The 22,648-nt window shown below is 48.8% G+C and overlaps 1 protein-coding gene across 1 annotated transcript in view; it reads right to left on the bottom strand.

Moving 5' to 3' along the window:
* LOC103780790 (pappalysin-2-like) overlaps positions 1–22,648 on the bottom strand; it is a gene marked incomplete at its 5' end in the record, with an annotated part of 89,302 nt that overhangs the window by 66,371 nt on the left and 283 nt on the right. Inside the window, 2 exon segments of the mRNA XM_008948480.1 lie at positions 21,895–22,257; positions 22,259–22,529. Coding sequence (XP_008946728.1) covers positions 21,895–22,257; positions 22,259–22,529 — 634 coding nt within the window.

The following is a 22,648-nucleotide window of genomic DNA, read 5'->3' as shown; positions in this document are numbered from 1 at the left end:
TACCCATAGGTACATCTGAGTGTCCATCAAATGATCCTCACAACATGGCGTGTCTCAGTGCTTGGAGAGAACAAAACAAAACAAAAAAACCCCAACCCATACAAACCAACATAGCAATGAGGAAATTTACGTTTTACTCTTCAACTCTTAGGTTGACTTTGCACAGGTCAGAGATCTATATTGCATTCACCAGTATACCCACAGTCTCAACACTGATCTTTAGGGAGTTCATGTCCTCAGCTGTGTAAAATAATCAGGTTCTAACTTAACAATAACAACAACAGAAATAATTCCAATAATAATAGCAGTGGGATTGTAGAACCTTGGGCTGTGCTGCAGATGCCAAATACTCTTAAATCAAGTACTACCATTTCCATCATCAGTGCCATTAACCTCATGGGCTGAGAGAGGACAGGTAGCCTTAGGAGATATTGCCTCTAAGTCTCTTAGACTTGTGTAAGTCTCCAAAATCTGAGGATCCTGACCGATGGTTTGTGAAGCCATTAACTGAAGAGATTCTAAGTAGGGAAAAAGAAAACCGCCCTCATGGAAAGGCTTCAAATACACCCCTGCCGAATGATGATGGAAATGCACCATTGTGGAAATATGTCATAAGAATGACTAAACCTGCAGCAAAAGGCCAATAGCAACATTAAGGTGGTGGAAAGCATTTCACTTATTCCCGTGCTTCCAGGAGCAATTGGCATCTCTGAGCTGCACGGAGAGATTATGAAGGGAATGTGATCATTTTTTTACACTGGACTAGCCATGAAGGCACATCAGCTATATCTGAATGAGCAGCTTCTGTAAAAGTGATGTCCATTAGGGCATTCCTCACCACACTGAATTATGGAAAGAAGGACAACGAGTTGAGCATGGGCTCAAAGGGAGAAAAGGTATGCTCTCATTCAAGATGTGAAATGTGAAGGGAAAACAATGAGAAATGTGCAAATACACTGTTTGAGATGGCAAGATCCCTAGTCAAGTTATTATATTGACAGAGCTGTTTAGAAAGAAAGGTTGCTATAGCAAATGGAAGAGAAAGAGAAAAAAGTGGGGAAAAAAAGTAGAAGAATGAGATTCCAGAAGTAGACTAGAGCAGGATGGCACATGGAGCAGAGCTCAGTAAACCCAAAGATTGCCATTTCCCTGGATCTGAAATAGCAGAGAATTTCAAAAGCCATTGCTGACTGGGAGGGGTTGGCTGATCAGGGTCTGCTAACTGCCTCTCCTCTAACAGCCAGCCCCAACAGGCCATCCCGGACTGGAGACATCTCACTCGCAATCCCAGCAACAAAGCAACTCCAAAACTTCAATCACTTTAGAAAATCTTGGCTGGATTATATGACAGCATTTAATGGTGAGATGAGATGACCAGCTTGTCTTCACCAGGCCCCAAGATCTCCCACCACAAAGCAGCATTCCCAGAACACTTTCCCCAGCCACATCAGCTTGCGGAGAGAAAACTCTCCCAACCGGAAACGGCAAATTAGGAGAACATGATCTCTTCTCTGTGATGTCTCGCCTGAGCATCCCAGACACGCGCCACGCTGACGCCATCTCTTCAACCCAACCAAGACGGGAGCAGGCCGGGAGGAATAGATAGGGAGAAGAATAAATAAACCTGAAGGACATATTTGTGGCATGACTCGGAAGGAAGAGAAGCAAAAATTTCATAGAAATAGAGCATAAAGGAGGGGGAAGGGGGAGAGAAAGTCTCCTTCATGTACCAGAGCTGCTCAGGGGACACAGACTTAAAAATAATGTTGATTCCTGACCTATGATATCTTGGAAAAATAGCCCCAAACCCTTCCAGGCTGTCCAAATTATGAGAGCTGACGTCAGCTCTATTCAGAGGGATCTTCCCGCTGCCCCTCTTCTGGAGACGACGCTTTTCTGGCTGCCGCCTGCTATTCCCTTGGCACTAGCACCATTTTTTGTCAACCCTTAATTATAAATAACTGTACTTCCCTCCATTGAGAGATCTGGAAGGTTCAGAGCTATGTCAAGGAGAGCCATTCTAGCACTGAGAGATGCTCAGATAGAAGAGGAAAGCCAGCCCATTTCACCTACTACGGCACGGAAAGCGCAAATATCCTCCCACTGACATCCCCAAAGACATGATGAAGACAAAAATAGCTCTAGAATGGGCAACTGCAGTTCCCCTCATTTGACATTTCCCACTGGTATCCTTAGCTTAGACAAGGAGCATGTAACTGGCGTCTTGGCCTGTCGCTTACTGCCAAGGTCATGCTCTCCCTCTTCTTCAGCGCTTCTGTGATTTTCCCGGGGGGAAGGCACAGCAGTCTTCAGTCTCCACAAACAGCCTAAATGACTGCCCTCTCCTCTGCTCCCCAAGTAGCTTCTCAATGCCTACAAGACCAAAGTATTTCAACCTAGATTGTGTTTACAGCAGGGTGGGCACTGCAAGCTAACACACAAACACAAGGAAGGCCAGAAGGACACATGAAGGCACAGCATAATAGCAAAAAAAACCCAACCCCAAAGAATGGGGCAGAGGAGAGAAGAGAGACAGAAAGAAGTCAGCAGATTTTCCAGGTTCAAACCAAATGTTTTTCCAAGAGCATCCAAAACTCATTGGTGAGCAGCTGGTGTATGGTAATATCACCTTGACCTGGGGAGAATTTGCAACCCTGGGAGAGTGGAGTTGCATGAAGAGTGTGGGCAACAGCAGAGAGAGATTAGGGATAAGAGACGTCATTATTAGACATGAGCATGGGCATGAAGACCGTATGAAATGATAGTATGAAATGATATTTGAGGGATACAGTGCAGACATAAGGGCCTCTGTCATGACAGTGCTGACCTGTGATACCGTTGACTTGAAGTTCTGCTGAATGATCCTAGCTGACAATGTGACTCTAAGGCAGGCTTAAGTACCACAATGCATATTTGTTTTACTTGTGGGACTCACAGTTGGCAGAAAGCAAGATGGTGAAAAAGACTGGACCTTGTACTGATCTACAGCAGCACAGTGAAGTCACACTGATGCTTGTGTGACCCTGATGCTGGGTTAGGAGTACATGGCTCTGTATGGGATGTAATGATGTGCTGTCATGATGTGACATTTCAGGCTGCAGAAAAAAAGGGAAGGAATATCAAATGCAACAGCTTCAGTGATGATGTCACCTAGAATAGTGGAATCAGAGACTCATAACTCTGGATGGAGAGGACCTCCACACGGCATCTAGTCTGACTCCCTTGTTCAAAACAGGTCTAACTAAATCAGCTTGCTCAAGGCCATGTCCACTGTAGACCTGGACAGCTCTGAACACAGTGGTATCACAATTTCTCTTTGCAACCTATTCCAGTATTTAAACACCCTTATCATAAAAAAAAATAATAAATTCCTAATGTCTAATTCAAATTTCTCATGTTCCAACCTGTGTCTATTGCTTCCCAACCTATCATCATACATCTAATTTCTCATGTTCCAACCTGTGTCTATCATCATACATCACTTCTCAGCATCCTGCTCCATCTTCTCTGTGTCACCCCATCACATCAAATGGGAAAGTCAAATGACTACAGCTTTGCATGAAAAACTACTACTTCACTAGACCTTACCACACTAAGGTCTAAAGACCCAATGCTTCCTTTCTAGTCAGTCAAAAAATCATGCTCCACCCATGATCTCAAGCATCCCTGGAGAACCCTTACATCCCTTTCTCATGCCTTTCCTTGGACAATTTTGTCCCAGCCCATGGTGCAGACAGTATGTTTGTACTTGTAGATGCTTATATCTATGAGCTGAGGTCTGAGTTGTCTTGGTCAAAGGAGAAGAGTTGACATACTCTGGAGAGACAGAGCTGTTACTGCCTTTCCATACAGCAACAAGAGGACCACTGCTGGTGAACAGGTGGGAGAGAGGAGAGGATCTTCTAATTCACAGGTTAGTAGAATGGACAATTAAGCTGTAACACAAGCCTGATGTGGTTTAAGGGGGGAGAAGAGGAGCAAGCACTTTCCTCTGTCATGCATATCATAATAGGAAATCTTGGAGCCATGAAACTGGCCAGTACCACTGAAACACAAAAGATTGCACTTCTGAATGAAAAGCAAGGCCAGCACATACCCCACACAGGACCATAAATCAAAACGAATTCTCTGGGTACGGCAAAGGATGCAGTGTGTAATGCCACAGGAATTCCACTGCAATTCAAAAATAGGAGTCTTTTCCCTGTAGATTTTTTAGAGGGGATGTGGGAGTGGGGTTGGGTGGAAGTCGTCCAAGTGCCCTCCATGGATAGCTGGAAAATACTTGAGACCCAGCCAGCTCCAGCTCACCATACAGTCTAATGAAGTCACAGGGGATTCCTGGCTCTGCTTTCATGTCCTTCACCCACCACAAAGAAATTTCTCTTCCTACTCCCCCCAAGCAGGGAGGCTCCCTTTTTCCCCAAACCTCTGTTGGCGACGAGGAATCTCTCAGTTTTCCCAGAAATGAGCACTAGCCTGCCACTAACATTTTTGGTGTACTGATAACATGTACTCTCAAGGCTGCAAAGGGTCAATACAACAAACAGAAACCCTGCTTCTGAGGCACCAGCCAAAAGCCCAAAAGGTACAACTCAGTCCCTGAAGACAGGTTCTGCATCAAGCGGCATGAATATTTTCAGAGAGCAGACTCTCTTAACTCTCTTTGTAATCAGCATGGAGAGATGTTTCTGCAGACAGTAATCCAAAGTGAACCTCTTCCCATTCACCCCTGCCAAAGGATGCACTAGTGGTGCATTAACAACAGAATGACCAGTAGATCAAGGGAGGTTCTCCTCCCCCTCTACTCTGCCCTGGTGGGGCAACATTTGGAGTATTATGTCTGGTTCTGAACTTCCTAGTTCAAGGGAGACAAGAAAGTACTGGAGAGAGTCCATCAGAGGCTATGAAGATGCTGAGGGGACAGGAGCATCTCTGTGACAAGGAAAGGCTAAGGCACCTGGGGCTGTTTAGCCTGGAGAAGAGAAGTCTGAGAGGGGATCTTCTCAATGCTTTTCGATATCTAAAGGGCAGAGGGCAAGAGGATGGGACCAGACTCTTTGCAGTGGTGCCCAGAGATAGGACAAAGGGCAACAGGCACAAGCTGGAACTCAGGAAGTTCCATCTGACCAGAAGGAAAAAATTCTTTCCTTGTGAGGGTGCCAGAGCCCTGGAACAGGCTGCCCAGAGAGGTTTTGGAGTCTGGAGAGATTCCAAACCCGCCTGGATGTGATCCTGGGCAACCTGCTCTGTGTGACCCTGCTTTAGCAAGCAGCTTGAATGAGATGATCTCCAGAGGTCACTTCCAAGCCCTACCACGCTGTGATTCTGTGACTCCTCTCCTTGGTGACTCTGTAGGGAGTCTCAGCTTGCATACATGAATCCTCTTTGCTAGAATTCGTGAATCTTCATCCCTGTTCCCCGCACATGGATTCCCAGCTAATGCTCAGCTTTGCCTCCCTTCTGCCCTGTCACAGTCAGACAAAGCCCACTGCTACAGCAAACAGGACATGGCACCATCTTGGCATGGCACACAAGCCAAGATGGGTTATTGGTCTGCCTCCAGACTAGACTGATGGTGGCTTCTGAAACCGCAGCTGCCTTACGCTCTGGGTTTACCTGCCCTGAAATTTCTGGCATCAATGCAGCTGGGGAAATGCTGCAATTTCAGGAAAAAGCAGAAGTCCTTCTGTACTTAAGACTACTTGCATCCCCATGACTATGGTCTATGAGCTCCAACTCCAGTCCAGCACTATGCTGGTATGCTACAAACATCATTGCCAGCACCATGACAACCTGGCAAGGCAACAACATCCAAATTACTCTCATCCAGACAGGCTTTGGTAACACAGCCAGATACAAAACACATGCAAGAGGTGAAGGAACTGACAGACATTTCCCTGGGATCATGGGAGGCACAACACTGATAGAACACCACCCTCTGTAGCCTTCAGGAGTCTCTCATCAGCTTCACCAGGTGCTGGACTCCAGCCAAATAGCATTTGGATACACAAGGGATGAGAGCACGACATACCTCTTGGACATGCCTGGAAAAACCCACCTCTGATGCACTGACAGCATGAGTGGAACAGCCTGGGAAGCAGACATCATTGCTTAAGTGACAGTTTAAAATTTGCATGAGTGGCTGATGTATCAAGATGTTAAAAAGGGTGACAGAGCAAAACACTACTACATGAGGGCCTTCAGGATCAGGGGTTTCCCTTATGCAGGAGCAATTCCTGTTGGATTCAGGGGCAACCCTCAATCTCCATGTGGGAACTAGATTTGGCTTTGAGACTGAAGCAGTAGCAGATTCTACAGGGTCAAAGAGTTACACTGGCAAAACTGCAAATGGGAACAAAAAGACAAGTTGTGGTTCAAGGCTGTGACCCTTCCGTCTAGATTTATGGGGGAAAGGGATCAAGAAGGCTGCAGATCACTAGCACACAGCAGGCAAACTCCCAGTTACATCAGATGGTAGTACGCAATTTCTTGAGGTCAGATTTGGGCAAGAAAGACAATAACATTAGTGTTAGACCAGAAAGCCCTGCAGGGTATTTTGCCCTGAGATAGGCTGAAGAATAAGCGCTGCTAACAATGGCCCAGCCTAGCTATTCCTGGAAGTGCTGGCTAAAAAGTTATTCACTAAATCATCACCACATCAGCCAAAGGCAATGCTATTTTAGACCTGGTTTTGGTAAGCAGTGTAGAAATTATGGAAGAGCTGAAGAGAGACAGAAAACTTGGCCTGAACTAATAATGAGCTGATTCAGATTCGCTTCAATGGAGGGATGAAGGCAGATCTTAGACCAAGAATAGAAAAACAGGACTGACCAGCAGCACTGCTGCATCTGAGATGCCAGGGAGAGTGAGGGGAAATGGGAATTCCCTGAAATCAAGCTGACTCCAGTGAAAACAAAACATAAAAGCACTTTTAGAAACAAAAGAAGCAGCAGAATAAAGGAGCAGATCTGCTGAGCAGGGAAGGTAGAGCTGAAGCTCAGCAAAACTGAGCTGTATCCCTGGACAAAATTAATGGATGGTCTCCTCCTTTATTCAGGATTGTGAGAGAGGATTAGACTTCCCTTCCAGCAGGGTACAGCAAGGTTAAGGGCATGGCACCAAAGTACAGATCAAGATAAAGGCAAAAAAAGGTAGCAGTAGTTGGATGGCAGCTGAAGTGCCACTTGGGCAGGGTGGGAGGGAAGATGAACTGCTGGGGAGGTGGCCCTGAGTCCAAACTCTGAGGGGGCAGGATATAGGGATACAGAAAATGGGGAAAAAAAAACAGGAGGAGAAGTACAGAAAGCAAAATGTTGACAGATAAACAAAAAAAATCAATGAATAGAATACATTTGAAGCAGGAGCCTGGGAAGTTGCCATCCCAAATCCAGACAGACTGAACACAGGGCATATGACTGGAGAACAACTATTAAGAAAGATGAGGACAATCATTTTAGCGGGGCTTGTTGTGACAGGACAAGAAACTGTAGTTTTAAACTAGAAGAGGGGAGATTTAGACTAGATATATGACTATTTTTTTTTTTATGAGAGTGGTGAAACCCTGGCCCAAGTTGCCCAGAGAGGTGGTAGATGCCCCATCCCTGGAAACATTTCAGGTCAGGTTGGACAGGGCTCTGAGCAACCTGCTCTTGTTGCAGATGTCCCCGTTGACTGCAGGGGGGTTGGACTATATGGCCTTGAAAGGTCCCTTCCAACCCAAAACATTCCATGATTCTATGAATATGGTACACGGAGCGATATCTACAAGATTGAACAAAGATCATAAAGAGACAGGCTGACGTGGGTGTCCTCTCTCTGACAGACCTTAAATACACCTGCAGATTTCAGCAGACTTTCAGGTATAAATCTCTCCATATTATTACTTTCACCCTCTAAGCCCATCTTTCAGAAAAAAAAAAAAAAAAAAAGAAAAAGGCTTAAACACAGGTGATTACCTGCAGGTCAGTGAGGGGCATGCAACACGCTCTGTGGGCAAGGTCTGAATACATTGCCAGGGATGCCAAAGTGTTAACCAGCTGCCTGCACTGAATGTCCCCAGTCCCTGCCAGTGTGAATGCAGACAAAGGCATGCTGTACTTGCTGGCCTTTCTCTTGGGAAGCCACAGTCAAGACTCAAGGACTTGTCTTTGGCTCTGGTACCACACCAGGGCACCTGACTTTTGGAAAGCCAGGTTAATGCCTCGCCACCAGCCTGCTCAGAGACTGTTTGCTTTTCTGCCACACACTGGTTTCCCCTCTGGATCTTGTTATAGCTCTATTGACTGCTTACACACAGGGTGAGGGAGAATGGACCAGTTTTAAGGCTGATTGCACGTGGCACACCAGTGCTTGTGTTTTGGGGGTTGAACTGAGGTTGGTTCTCCACTTGGACTGAGCATATGAGAATAAGCCTCAGGAGAGGTTTACCCACAGCTGTGCTCTCACAGCATGGTGGGTACCCCTGGGACACCCATGCCAATGGGTGTGCACCCCCCTAGTAGAGCTTCTGATCTCCTCCTTCCAAGGCTGTCTTCAGATACAGCCTCTTCTTGTGGCTTCTCACTGGAGGCTTTGCCAAATTTGAGGCTTCTCTTGGAAGATGATAAAGCATCTGCATCATCACTCCCCAGCCTCTTGGATTTCTGACCAGCACTGCAGGATTGGGGAGTTCCCTTCAGGGCTCCTCTGAAGGGACAGGGATATTCAGTGGCTTTTCCTTCAGCATAGACTAATCACACGTGCATCAAGTGCTCGAATCACTAAGAGCCACTGGTTTCATGGTGTGTGCTTTTTCAGGACAAAACTGGCTTACTGACTCACTCAGCTACTGGTTGCTGTGCATATATAGTGGGCACCACGGCCTGTCTGAGTTCCTCTTGGGATGGCTTTGCTGGAAATCCCAGCACTTCTCCATGGGCCTCCATAGGTTTTCTGGCTGTATAACTGGGGTGCTGTTAGGACATCTTAGGAGGAGGTAAGGTTTTTGACAGTCTCTCATTTGGACCCAGGCATGGCTGTGGCTATTTGATTAAGACCTAGAGTCTCTCCTGAGCTCCTGGAGGGGTCAGTCCTGCACTGCACAAAGCACCAAGACCAACCACCAACAATCCCAAATGGTCAAATGGTCCTGGTGCCTGACACGGAAGCCATCACATTATGATCCTAGGAGAAATCCCACAACACTTGTCTAGGGATAGCTGTCTACACTCTCCCCAGGGAGAGGAACCCACATATTCCCCTTCACCTGCCTCACATTAAGTTTCCTTAAGAAGAGGGGACCAATTCACTACATTGCCTCCTCTGTTCCCTCACAAACACCATCCAGTAGCACCACGTTGCTGGAGGGAAAGGGCCTCGTGGAGGAGGCCCCATAGCAAGAAAGGGCTTGGAGACGTGGCAGGGCAGTGGGAAGAGGAGCGCTGGGTCAGGATCAGGCACAGACAGGAGAGAAATCCAGGGCTGCGGGAGGGAGCAGAGCACTGTGGTGAAGCTGATTGAAGGAGGCACAAAGGGAGGTGAACAAGGGCAGTGTGGCTGCTGGCTCGGCAGGGACTACCTGACCTCCACTCCCAGGGGGCACAGCAGCTTGTGGCCGACGCCAGCAGCCAGCCCATGTCCTGAGGGCTGTTGCTGTCTGGCAGGGATGGTGAGCAGCAAAGCTCTAATGGGAAAGGACAGCTGGATTGCAAAGCTCCTTCCTGTGCTTCTCTGAGGAGCCAAGACTTGGGAGCTGGGGCTGGAAACCTTTCCTCCCATGCTTCTGTTCATCCTTGGTGCATTCCCTGGAAACTGGAGTCTGCCCTCAGAGGGCACAACAGCCACATCAGTGGGTCCTAGCCCTTTTGGTCACCTCCTGAGGTGACCTAAAGTTGCCAGAACTGCAACCCTCCGTCACCGGTGCTCAACAGGGACCCTCAGGGTCTCTGCACCACAATACATTTTAGTTGACAGGCATAGTTCTCACCTCCCATCCATGGAAAGAGCCACCAGCATCCCTGCAGTGAAGACATCTACTCTTCCCACCCCTTCTCCCATACATTGTCAAGCCCCTTGTCATGAGCATTCCATCTCTTGGGCTACTTTTCACTCAGAAAAACTTCAGGAATCCCCTGTCATCCCACCATGTTCATTGCCCCACAGCCTGCTTTAGGGTCCACCACAACACCAGTAACCCCAAAGGGCTACAAGGACCTCCTCTTTGCAATGTCGTCTTCCCAACAGCTTTCCTCATACAGCCTCAGAGGTGTAACATCCCTGTATAATTCAACATGGAAAACCCCATGCCACCAAGAAAAGACCCACAAATACAGCATTTCTTACAGCACTTCATCCCTAAAGCATCATTGTGTTCTGCCAGGCAAGCAAAGCCACTTGAAAGTTAACACAAATAAGTCAAACATTTCCCAAAAACCTCACAGGAGGCTGGCTTCGAGCTTGTGTTACTAGTACTGATTTAGCCCATGAACCTTCCTTTTTACCCCCTCAGGAAGGACAAATCCATGCAAGTCCATAAACTTCCTGGCTTATGTGACAATTCTTATGTTGCTTAAGCATAATGGGCCATCAACTTTCCCCTGGGATAAATTTGTCCTGGCAGTCTGTGTGTTAGTGCTCTACATCTTGGGGGAGCTGATAGCATTTGGGGTTTATTTTAATGGGAGTTGGTAGCCATGATCAATTGTAAAAGCTATTTCCACGGAAATGGGTATTTAATAGATTTTTGAAAATGGTGGTTATTGACCCAATGGGCCTTAATGGCTTAAAAACTATCTGATTGTAGTATGTAAGAGTAAATGCATATGATTTTCAAATGCATACTGGAAGTGGTAGTAAAAATCCTTTTAAATTGCAAGGACCTGGTCAATAGGGAGTTTCCATTTGCTTGCTTGGCCTTTCTATTTCTATCTGAGTGAATCATGGCCATCTCTTCCTTGGAGAGGCTTACCATTGCCTCATGGGTGAGATCATCTTAAAACATGCGACCCATCTAAGACCCATCAAGGTATGGGGATGTCTTTCGTTAGACCAGGCAGTGATGCAGAGTCAGGTTTTCAGAGCAGCTGGGCTCCCAGCTGCTCTTGTGGTGGGAGGAGAGGACACATGGACCCCCTCTCATCCTCCATGTACCTCCACTGCTCTCAGGGATTGCTCCTTGGGAGCTGAAAAAGACTCCCTGGGAGTCTCGTGCCTCAGAATCCTGGGTTTAAACTCAACCCACAGGCTCCAGCTGATGATCCTACAGTGAAATTCCCAGGCACAAATCTTGGTTTATCTGAGGTTAGCACATACCATAAACATCAACAGGAACGAACACCAAAGGAGATTATAAATTACTAAGAAGTAATCCTGGAAGCAACAGACTAATCCCTGATCCTTATTTCACGTAGAGATCACGCCTCCAGCTCTCCAATGTCTACAAGGGCTCAACACAGGCTGCAATTAATTAGTCCTCAACTTTGCCCATCACAGGGGCAGCTCCCCTCTCCTGGCTGCCTTTCTTGTGAGCCTTCAGGAACACAGTTGCCCAAAGTTTTTATCCGTGTGAAATCAGCCTGTGAATTCAGCCATTACAAAGAGGACACCCCAAGCCATGAGTGTGCAGGACAGCAAGGTTGGGTATGTGTCAGTGCCGTAGAACAAGTAAGACAAAAACCAAGGACGTGGAAACTCCCAAATTTCAAAAAGGCATCTGTGCTCCTGCTCTCTCTTGCCTTCTCCTTCAAAAATCCAACAAAGTGGGAATCAGTTCAGAGCCACAGCCTGTTGCTTGTCCTCCTCATCAGTAGAATAAGCAAAGGAGACAAATATTCCAGGTCACTACCTTCTGCCACCACAGTAAGGTGACTCCCAGTGCCATCCCCAAGAAGATCCACAACACCGCACCTGCTTGGAGCAACACTGACCTCCACCCCCTGAATCCCAAGAGCACACAAGGAAGGAGCGAGGCTGCTGGCCAAGTGCAGGCTCTGCATGCAAACCTCAAGGTGTGTCTGAGTAATAGAACCCTACTGGGCTTATTCACCTGCCTCCAGAATTGTTTAGATTGGAAAAGACCTTTAAGATCTCAGGTCCAAATATTAACCCAGCACTGCTAAGTCCACCACTAAACTGTGTCCCTTTATCACCACATCCACACAGCTTTAAAGTCCCTCCAGGGTTGGGGAATCCACTGCTTGCCTGCCCAGCCTGATCCAGGGCTTGACAACCTTTTCCATGAAGAAATTTTTCCTCATGTCCAATCAAAATCTCTCCTGGCACCACCTGAGGCCATTTCTTCTTGTCCAATTGCTTGCTCCTTGGGAGAAGAGACTGATCTCTTGGTCTCGCTTCAACCTTCATTCAGGGAGCTGTCGAGAGTGAGGTCTCCCCTGAGCTTCCTTTTCTTCAGGCTAAACATCCCTAATTTCCCCAGCTGCTTTCAGAAGTCTTAATCTCTAGACCCTCCATCAGCTTTGTTGCCCTTCTTTGGACACGCTCCAGCACCGTGGGGAAGTGTCCTTCTTGTAGTGAAACATCACCCCTGAAAACAGGGAAACAGCAGTGGCTGGGGGAAATTAATTGAAAGAATTCAGAAGAAACGGAGTTAAAGATGTAGTTTGGAACAGTTCAGGGGAAGGAAAGGAGCCCTGCCAGGGAGAAAGAGATGCAGGAGCCTGGGGCAGGAGGGGAGCCCAGCACTGCCCTGGGTAGCCAGGCTCCAAAGCCCAGCACTCATCCACACACTTCGGAGACTCACTACCTGCATGGTGCAGGGTAAGTGCTTGCCTTCTTTTGACAGTGTTGATGCTGGCTGATGAGCCACTGGCGTTAGACAGAACATGTGTGAGAGAGGGCGAGCGAGAAGCGCTGAGAGAAATGGAGAAATGTGTTTGCAGCCCCTTGCGGTTTTGCGAGGGAGAACTCAACAGTAGCAAGTTATTCGGGAGCAAGCTCCAAGCTAAACAAAGCCAGGTATGGTTTACTTTCTGCCTGGATTGTTTGTTTCAAAGCAAAATAAAATTTGAAAAAAAGTAGTCCTGAGCCAGGCACAAGCTTTACAGCACATTTCATCTGTCTAAGGTTGCACAGATATGCCCTGTCCCACCTAACCCATGAGAGCAGACCTGTAAATCAGCTTTCTCTTACTTTTTGCCTGCAGAATTAATAAAAACAAACAAACAAACAAAACAAAAAAAACACCACCACACAATAAAACAGAGCAATGTTCCATGTTTAGGGAGATATTAATGTCTCTGCAAACAGGTCGGTGTCCCCAGGAGCCTGAATTTTACTGCCAGATTTTACAGCACAGCTCATGATCTGCAGAGGGATAACACAGGTAGGTTCAACACTCCTGGTCTCCCCCAGCACTTCATGGGCTTCACATGGCTGGGAAGAGTCTCAGGGCCAGGAGGTCCAGCAAGACACTCCAGACAAAGGGGAGCTGCATAAATGAGAGCATCCTCTCTAGCTTTGTGTTTAGCCAGGACTGAGAAGCTTCTTCTCCTTTCATTAAATGTTTCTCTTCCCCATCCAGGGACTATGAGGAAGGAGGCCAAAGCCCCAGCATCCCATTGCTGCATAACTGGGGGGCAAGATCACAGAATCCCACATCTCACTGCTGTTCAATGGAAAGAAAGTATCCAGCTTTTCACCAGGTGCCTCCTCCTTTCCCACCATTCTCTCACAGCATCCACCTCTGTGAAACAGAGTTCAGAGGGCTGGTAGGAAAGAGGGAGAGCTGTGAACTGGATGGACTTGGGGAAGATGACCCTACAGCATATGTGGCAGCAAGGATGTGCAACACTACTGCTTAAAGCCTGTCCCCAAAGAGCTGGGACATATGCATGTCATCACCAGCACCATCTTCAGCAGCAGGTCTCAGGAGACATAGTGCCTATGGAGATCTGTGCTAGGACCAGTCGAGGCTGGGGAGAGGCATGTACTAATATACAGCAGGAGGCACCTTGGTCCTCTCCTGAAAGAAGGCATGGCTGGTGCAGAGAAGCCAGCCCACGAACTGGTTTCTGAAGGGATGGGGGAGGCAGAGCCCCTATCTTGAGGTCATCTCCACAAACTGTTCTGGTGACCACCAGGTGGTAAGCAAAAGTCAGTCTCCTTCATCCAGCGTTCCTGACTAGTAGGGGAGCAGAAAGGGAGACACAAATGCTGTAAGTCTGGGAAAGGATTTTTTTGTGATGTTCAGATGAGGCCACAGCAGGCTGCAACATGCATTGCCTTGCAGAAGAAGTCAGTTAAAGGGTGTCAGAAGACCAGGCTGCCACCCTTCCAGTCTCTGGATTGCTTCATCTGTTCAGACTGAAAGCTCCTGGGCACTGGCAAAAGGATCCTTTAACAGGGCTGACAACAGTGGGTGAATTTGCTGGGCAGGGATGACCAAGGTGCTGGAGCACCTCCCCTATGAGAACAGGGAGAGACAGCTGGGGTTGTTCACCCTGGAGAAGGGAAGGTCAATAACCCCCCTCAGGCACTCTTCACCGTTATGGTAATATCCAGTCTCGCTAAAAGATCAAAAACTTTGCTAAGTTCATCCTAAACTTCTCAGTGAAGTGCAGAAACTTGTAGCCTTGATATTGGTCAAGAAAGTGATCGAGACAAAGAGAAAAAGAAATCTGTTCAAGCCAAACATCTCTCCCCCCTTTATTTTTTTTTATTATTATTATTTTTATTTAATGAAAAAAAAAGAAAGTCTCAAGCCTCTGACTTATTTTTAGGTCCAGGCGATTGGGTGTCCCAGCCAGATTGCGGCATGCACAAGCCAGCATTCTACAAATGCCTTCCCCATGGATATAAAAAGTACACAAGATAATTTATTGGGGAAGTTTTGTAATGTAATGATCATACGTTAGCCACAAAGGAAAAAAATCCAAGACTGCCTCTAGTCTCCAGCACAGCCCTCGGCAGGCGACAGCCAAAGGCTCAGCACCCTCGTACTCCCCAAAGCCTCCCAGCAAAGTCCTCTGCCTTGTGCCATCTCGGTGGGTTTGGGCTCTGCCAGACCCTTTCCCTCTCGCCCCATCACTCTCTGTGAAGGGGCAGGTTGGTTTCCTAAATAAGGGTGGTGACTGGGCCAAGTAAAACTAAAAGCAGTACGTTCTCTTGATGAGTCCAGTGGCCACGGCTCAGCCTGCCAACCCAAACGCCAATTAAATCATCCCAGAGACCCCTTCAACGCCAAGCGGACAGCGTCCCACCGAAGGGCTGCTGAGCTCCTCGCCACCCTGCTGTTTTGGCTCCTGGGCTCTCACTAGCCTGGCCTGGATCTTGGGTGGAGTTCTCTGCTTGTGGACAAGGACACGGCTGTACAAGGAGAAGCCCTGAGGAGGGCTGAACATCGGGACAAAGACTGACAGCCTATCCATCCCCCCACCCCAGCCATCAGATACATGCTGTTCCTTCACAGTTGTCATCCCAATACAATCGGCCCCCTCAAGTGAGCCCCTGAGACAGTGGTGTGCAGTAGAACAATAGCTCACATCTGGGACAGCTGTTTTCCCCAAAAGCACCCAGGGTGCCTACAGCTGCTGGGCAGGGGTCCTCTCCCTTTGCTCACATGTAGATTGTGTTCTCCCTCTCCTGCAGAGACATGGTCACCCCTGGGAGGACATGGCAGGTTCCTTGAGGAATGCACTGCTTGACAGCTCCATGCTTGTAGGAAAGTTTGCAGGGTTGAGCAAGAGTCATCCTCCAGCAGAGGCTTACTGGAAATAAACCCCCAAGCCTTCTACCTTGTGAAGGAGAGAACTGCATTACTCTAAATTGCATTTCCTACTTTTAGCACCCCAAAACACATGGAAAAAGATCTGGGTATGGCAGCAGTATGCTGCAGCTTGCTAGACAGAGCAAGCTGCTTTGGCAAGCACCAAAGCCAGGGGCTGAGAACGAAGTCTTGGACCTGGACACCTCCACTTCCTTGTCCTCCTCTTCCAGTCCCACTCCTCTGCTCTCTAGGGTAACACAACAAAGCTCTGATCTCACCAGGAGCCACTGTGATATGGAACCCTCTGCTCAGACCCTGGTCTTACTACATGTGCCATTGAGAGTGTGCCTCCATGCTGGAGCCCTCATCACCACCTCCTCAGCCACTCCTTATCTTCTTCTCGTGGACCTCTCATCACTTGAGGTTACAGCCCATAGCTACCCTTTCATTTTGTCCATCAGCTCATGCTGGAGAGGTTATAATCTCCTTTTCTCACATTTTTGTGAGAAGGAAAGTTCCAAAGAGACCTTTGGGGTGCCCAACTCATTTGTGGTAAAGTTTGGGAGATACAAAGGACACAAGGACAGACAAAGCACATCCCATGGAAGGAAAGGAGCAGCCTGCACAGGAAAGAAAAAAAAAAAAATAAAAAAGGAACCATAAAGAAGAAATAAGAAGACTAAGCAAACAAAATATATCTTTCAGGGACAGCAAAGGCAAAAGCCAGGATCTGAGCTGTGCAGTTCTCCAATGACATAAATGGAAATGCTCAGCAGAGCCCACCAGGTGACACCAACCAAGTCCACAATGTGTTCTCTCACTACCTTGAGCCTTCCTTGTTGGGAGCAAAATCCTCCTGGTGGGCTCACCTTTGGCACAACACACCAGACACGTACTAAGAGGTAGTAACTTGGCAAACACTCTCCAATGTACTGTGAGGTCAAAAGTAAATTTCAGGTCTTCACTCCCAAGCTAGAGCTTTGGGCAATGAGTCACACAGAGGCATGTTCACATGGCTATAGCCTCCAAGTCCCATCACAAAGCAACTTGGTACACCTCTTGCTCACCTGATATAATGGGCTTTACCAAGGAAAATCTGTTCTATCTTTGCCAAGTTTTGAAATCAGCAATCAATGGGAAACCTCAGAGAGAGTGGGCTTTCCTACAGGGAAAGAATACATTTTTTGATGAGCTCAAATCCAACCACTCTCGTGAAACTTTAAAGCATCCATCAAGAAACCATCAGGCTCCAGCAAAAAGCCCTGTTTATTACTGGGCTCCCCAGTCCCAGCAGGTAAACTAGAGAGGAGAAGCAACAAGCTCAGAAGCCAGCGAACCCATCACTGCCACCTTTGGTCTGTCCAAAGCACCCACCTCCTCACCACCACACTTACAAACCCCAAGACCTGAGTCCAGCACTTGAGGCTTGGTCCTTTGGGAACATCAGGCCAATAGTTGGGTACAGGCCAGAGACAGCTAAAATGTACCCAGAGCTCAGGTCCTGAGCAGGGATACCTCCTACCTGCTTTCCTTGTGTGAGCATAAGACGAGCATATAGTCTCTTCCACCCCACAGGAAGTGAATTCAACAGTTCGCACATAATACACCCTGTCCATCCATCCTTGAAGTGACCAACTACCAAAAGCAACAAAAGAAGGTGTCTGCAGGCACCTACCATCTCCAGTTGAATCTGTGCCATGCAGCAGTGTTGGTGACCTCAGGTATTTCCCAAGGTGTATAATTTTGAATTCTTTCCCTGTGAGAAAGATCCTGGAACAAAGGGAGGTAGAAGAATTTGAAAACTGTTTTACCACCTCGTTGGGACTAACATCTGGGTGGGTCAACTGTTGCCCCAAAATTCTATCCTTGCCCCACCTGCTCTCAATTTCACACCTTTTATCTTATCAGTCCAGCCACATTCAGCTGAGCATCTCCTGACAATGGGCTGCTTAAGTGACAGAGAATAACTCAGAGTGAGTCACTCATCCTCAGGAGTTGTCCACCAGAGACATTCAGTGAGGTTAATCTAGATCAGCTTTTGAAGACACTGATTAAACAGAGAGGCTCCCAAGCAGCCTTAACCCAATTAAGCATCTGTTCCCTTTGGACAGGAGGCCAGCTAAGCTTGCACTAAAGCCCATCGAGTGTCCTGTTACTCAGGTACACTTTAATATCCCAGCTGTGGATATTCCTTGTGGATGCCTCCAAGAGGCTGGAGATGACTCGTAATTTTTCACCTCTTTTGGTTATTTTGGTTGTTCCTTTGGGTAGTGAGACAGAAGGCCCAGCAGCTCTGCCCTTATCCACTTTGCTCTCCAGACTCCACTCCGGTTTTTCTCTTCACATTAAACTGTGTCACACACCAGACTCTCATTGACTAACTGCCCGAGGGGGACCCTTGCTGAGTGTTAATTGCTGTTAATGAGCTGTTGCTGCTTTCCTTCCAAGAGCACCAATTACAACAGCACTCAGGCACTGCAAGAAGATGTGTGTCTGCAGCAAATCAAGGCAAATTTTACTGCAGACCCTGGCATTGCCCTGCCAGCAACTCCTGGAAAACGCCTTAAATCAGGACAAGACTGGGTGAAGAATGACAGCAGGCAGCTCTCCTGCTGTTGCCTGTCCCCTTCCTCTTCATATGGTCACGGTGGATGAGAAGTCCCTGACTTGCCTCCTACAGCTCCTGCTGTGGTACCTCTCAAGAACATCTACACTCAGCTGTTCACCCGAGTTCTTGCTCAAGTCTCCCTCAAGCCACAAGCACACCATCCCAACGGTGGGTTTTACATGTGGGTGGTGGCCCAGCTGGCTCAGAGAACAGCAGGACTTGTCTTATCCCATGCACTGCTAGAGGGGATGCAGGAAGGACTTGGCGACGTGGCTCGATGGCCTTGCGCTGTGCACAGCAATGCTGCCATCATTTCAGCACCATCCTCTCCCCCAGAGCTGGTGGCAGCTCCTACCTTGGCTCCAGCAGATTTTATCGCCACCACAGCTTTAAGATCCTTCTTCACAAAATTCATTTCCATTCCCTGCTATTCTTGGGTGAGGGTATATGCTAATACGAAGTGTGGCCCTGGAAGAACACCGAGATGTCCGCTAGCTAAGAAGCACTGGAGCTACCACTGTTCCTAAGGCTTCTCCTTCTCATTTGGCTTTCTCAAAGCCGCTGCCTAAGGGAAAGAGATTTTACATGATGGGTGTGCTAAGATGGTAAAAGTTTTTGCTTGAGTACTTAAGCAAATCAAGACAAAGTATTAAGATCCTTCATCTAAATGGACTGAATCTGCCTACAAGGCTAGTAAGAAATTGCCAAGTGTCCCATTGACTTTCTCATTTGGGTTCTTTTTGGCTGTACTAAGGGGGATTCGTATCCAAACCACACTTTGTGAGAGCCTTGAAATAAAACACAGCAGAGTTTACTTATTCCATGAAAAAGATTCCCAAATTTTTATCTTGCCACCTTGATCTGAAACGAGATTTAGAGAGCATCACCTGCAGCAGGATTTCCCTCTCCCCCAGCTCTCCCAAAGCCACAGCTCCCTCCTGGGCTCTGGCATGAGGTTCTCCAGCAGGTATCCAAAAGCACAGGCGTCCCGCCAGAGCAGCAGCCAGCTCTCCTCCCCCAGTTACAGACCCAAAGCTGTTGTTCACATCAAAGCACCTGGCTCCTATTCTGATGCCTTTCGGCAGTTTGTTAAATTTTATTTCACATTATTTCTCCCGTTTTGGCTTCCATCTTAAAAATCTTTCTGAAAGATCCCAAACTGCCCTGCTCCCTGTAAAGGTTCATTTATGTGTAGTACATTATAAGCAAATGCAGGTTTGAACAAAACATCTTGGGCTAAGGTCACCTGCTTGTGTACCTTTGGCTTCATCCACCAACATTGGGGGAACACCAATAACCTGGCCAAGCTCACCTTGGTCTTTTCTAAACCTATGCTACCTATTTTCCAGTGGTTTTTACACAAATACAGATATTATTCTCCAGGAGCCAGGGTACCCTCACCAGGGATGACCCCAGGGAGAGTGGGTGTCCACCTGCATCTCTGAATAGGCTAGCCATTTCAGAAGGCATCAGCAGCTCAGAAGAGCTCAGCTGAAGCAGGATTCAGCTCATACCCTCACATTTCCCAAATGCCAGACACACCGGATTTTGTTTTTCAGAGCTTAGCCTACAATCAATCTTGTCTTCTGCACAGGCCAATGAGGTCTGCAGAAAGAAAATTGCAAAAGATTTGTTATTTCCCTAGTGTTCCCATTTTCCCATTCCTTTCCCATAGAAGCAAGGTTTTTGTTTTGTTTTGTTTTGTTTTTGCTTTCCCAACTTTCACGGGAAAATCCTGACAAATGGAAGCCCTGATTCATACCAGCAAAAATTTGGCCTTTTTTTAATTTAAGGTGGAGCTCTTCTTGTCTGGGGATGAAAACATCTAACTGCCCACAGAAGACAAGGGCCAAGCCTTTGCCCTGCTGAAGGGAAGGCCAAGTGGTGTTGCATGCCTGTGGCCACCATGAGCGGAGGGTGGTGCAGGCAGGGAGCCACTCCTCTCCCCTGTGCTCAGGAAAGCACTGCCTATGCTCGCTCGCAGGGATGGGGAACAAGGGGACAGGCAAGCACAGTGTGGTGATGGTGACTGTTGCCAAAGAGACATCCATGAGTGGTGAAAAATCTTCTAGGGGGATGCTTGGACAGAAGTTCTGTGGCCAAAAGGATGCCTTAGAAGAAAGACTCCTCCTCATCATTCCCCTGTGTTTTCTCAGACAACTCAAAGACATGTGAGAAAGGCTCAGGAAGGGAGGAAGAGAAGTGCTCCTCCTCTTACATCACCACCACCCAAGCAGAGATGCCTGCTTCCCTCCTCCCTCCATGTCCCACCCGGGAAGCAGCAGGAAGAACAAGTTGGCTTGGGAGAAAAGGATGTATGGCCACAGCCTACCTGCTCCCACAGTCCAGGGAAAGAAAAGCGAAGGAGACAAGAAGATCAAAGAAGAAACATGTCCCTTAAACCCTCCTTTTCAATTTGTCTCCCCAGATGCTGCTGTCTGCACTGGGCCGCTCCCGCTCCAGTGGACGTCTCTGACCATCACCAGGAGCTGGCAGCAGGGAATGAACAATTCTCTCTGACACTGAGACAGAGATGGTTTAAAATAAAAAAGGAAAAGCCAAGATTTTTTTTCCCTTCCCCATCTCTGGCCAGAAAGCACATTTGGCAGAGACTCGAGCGCTGGAAGCCATCAGTGGGGCTGCCGGCACTTCAGAGGCTCTGGGGAGGAGGACAGGCATGCGCGAGCCACCGACCGCGCCGGGGCTACTGTCCCCGTCAGCACAGGGTCCCCCATCATGCAGGGGTTCCCATCTCCATCCCGCCTCAGCTGCAGCCTCTAAAGGGCCCTGGGGAAAGCAGGGTCCCCCAATGCTGCACATTGACCCTCCAGGGAACAACGTGGGATTTGCAGGGCATTGTGCACCTGTGGCACACAGTAAAGGCAGACATTCTCCTCTGGTACCGAGCAGCCACCCTGTGCTTTGACAGAAAAGAGGGATTTTCTCCCTAACCATCTGGCTTTGAGGTGCAGGGTATGATCTGCCCCCCCGCCAAACACACCCTGTTCCTTGCCCAGACAAGGGCATCTCCCTGCAGGCATCATCCCCCCAAGGTGAGATTCAGGGAGACTGATGCACGCCAACCAACTCAGACCTTACCAAGTCCTGCTACGACCATCTCACAGCCTCACCTTCTTCTACCCACCCCAGTACTCGGGTGAAGGCCTTTTGAGTAAAAATTTAAAAATCAGGCTTTTAGAAATGTCCAGGGGAGGTGGGGAAGGGGCAGCAATCACACTGCTGCACCCCATGCTGGGGGACCAGGGGAAGCAGCACCCTTCACATGAAGTGGCTTTGCCCACCCCAGGGATGCCCATGATCCCACTGGTGTGCCACTCTGCACTGGGAATCCCCCCAGGAGGGGCAGTTCTTCCTCACCCCCTGCTCACTTTTTTGGGAAAAAACACCTAACAGCAGGGCACAGCACACCCTTCCCACAGGGAAACACTCCTCTGCCTTCCCACTCTGGAAAGTGATGAGTCAGAAACAACATTGAGGCACAATGTGGGTGTCAGGGAGAGGGTGCACCCCAACCCTCGATATGCTACACACACCCCCCCGCCCCCTCCACAAGCCCTGCACCTACCGGTGGGGCGAGTCGGGGTCAAAGCAGGTCCTGGCAACATCGGTAGCCCGTGGGTCGCAGCAGTCACCGTCATCAAAGTCATCCAACATGTTGTTGCACTCCATGTGGCAGACGCCGTCACGGCGCTTCCAGGAGAAGCAGCGGCCGGGCCGGCGACAGTCCCCACCATCGTAGCCAGTCAGAGGATGCTCACACTCAGGGTCGCAGCGCTCGTTGCCCACCTTGCTGGGCTCGCAGCCCAGGAGGACAGCGCGGCGGCGCAGGGAGGAGTTGCGTATCTCCAGCAGGCTGAGCTGCCAGGAGATGTTGTAAGGTCGGAAAGCCTCGCTCAGCGCCCAGTGTTGCCGCCAGACCTGCCCCCCCGCCGTCATCCTCTGCCAGGTTCACCACCCGGTACCGCACCACCTTCCCGCTCCGCAACGGCCAGTGCTGGTTGTACTGGGAGACCAGCTCCACGTTGTCGCAGGCGGTCTGCCCGCAGGCGGGAGGTCCCAGCGGCCGCAGGATGGGGGACGGCAGGAACGGCAGCACCCGCTGCTGGGGGAAAGCTCCGTCCCGAAAAGGCGCCCAGCGCTCCTCGGGGGTGGCAAAGCCACCGGCCAGAGCCAGCCCCACCATCCCACCGGCCACCTCTTCTAGGAACGGGCGCTGGAGATGGGGTTGGAACAGGGCTCCCCGCCACAGGGCCAGCCCAGCCAGGTGTCCCCGGAAAACACGTGCGGTCCCCCAGGCGTCCCCCCCCAGCAGCAGCATG

Source organism: Merops nubicus, unplaced genomic scaffold, assembly GCF_000691845.1.
Source record: "Merops nubicus isolate BGI_N331 unplaced genomic scaffold, ASM69184v1 scaffold1061, whole genome shotgun sequence".
Taxonomy (NCBI): Eukaryota; Metazoa; Chordata; class Aves; order Coraciiformes; family Meropidae; genus Merops; species Merops nubicus.
The sequence above is the reverse complement of the archived record's forward strand: the minus strand, read 5'-3'. Positions and strand labels throughout refer to the sequence as shown.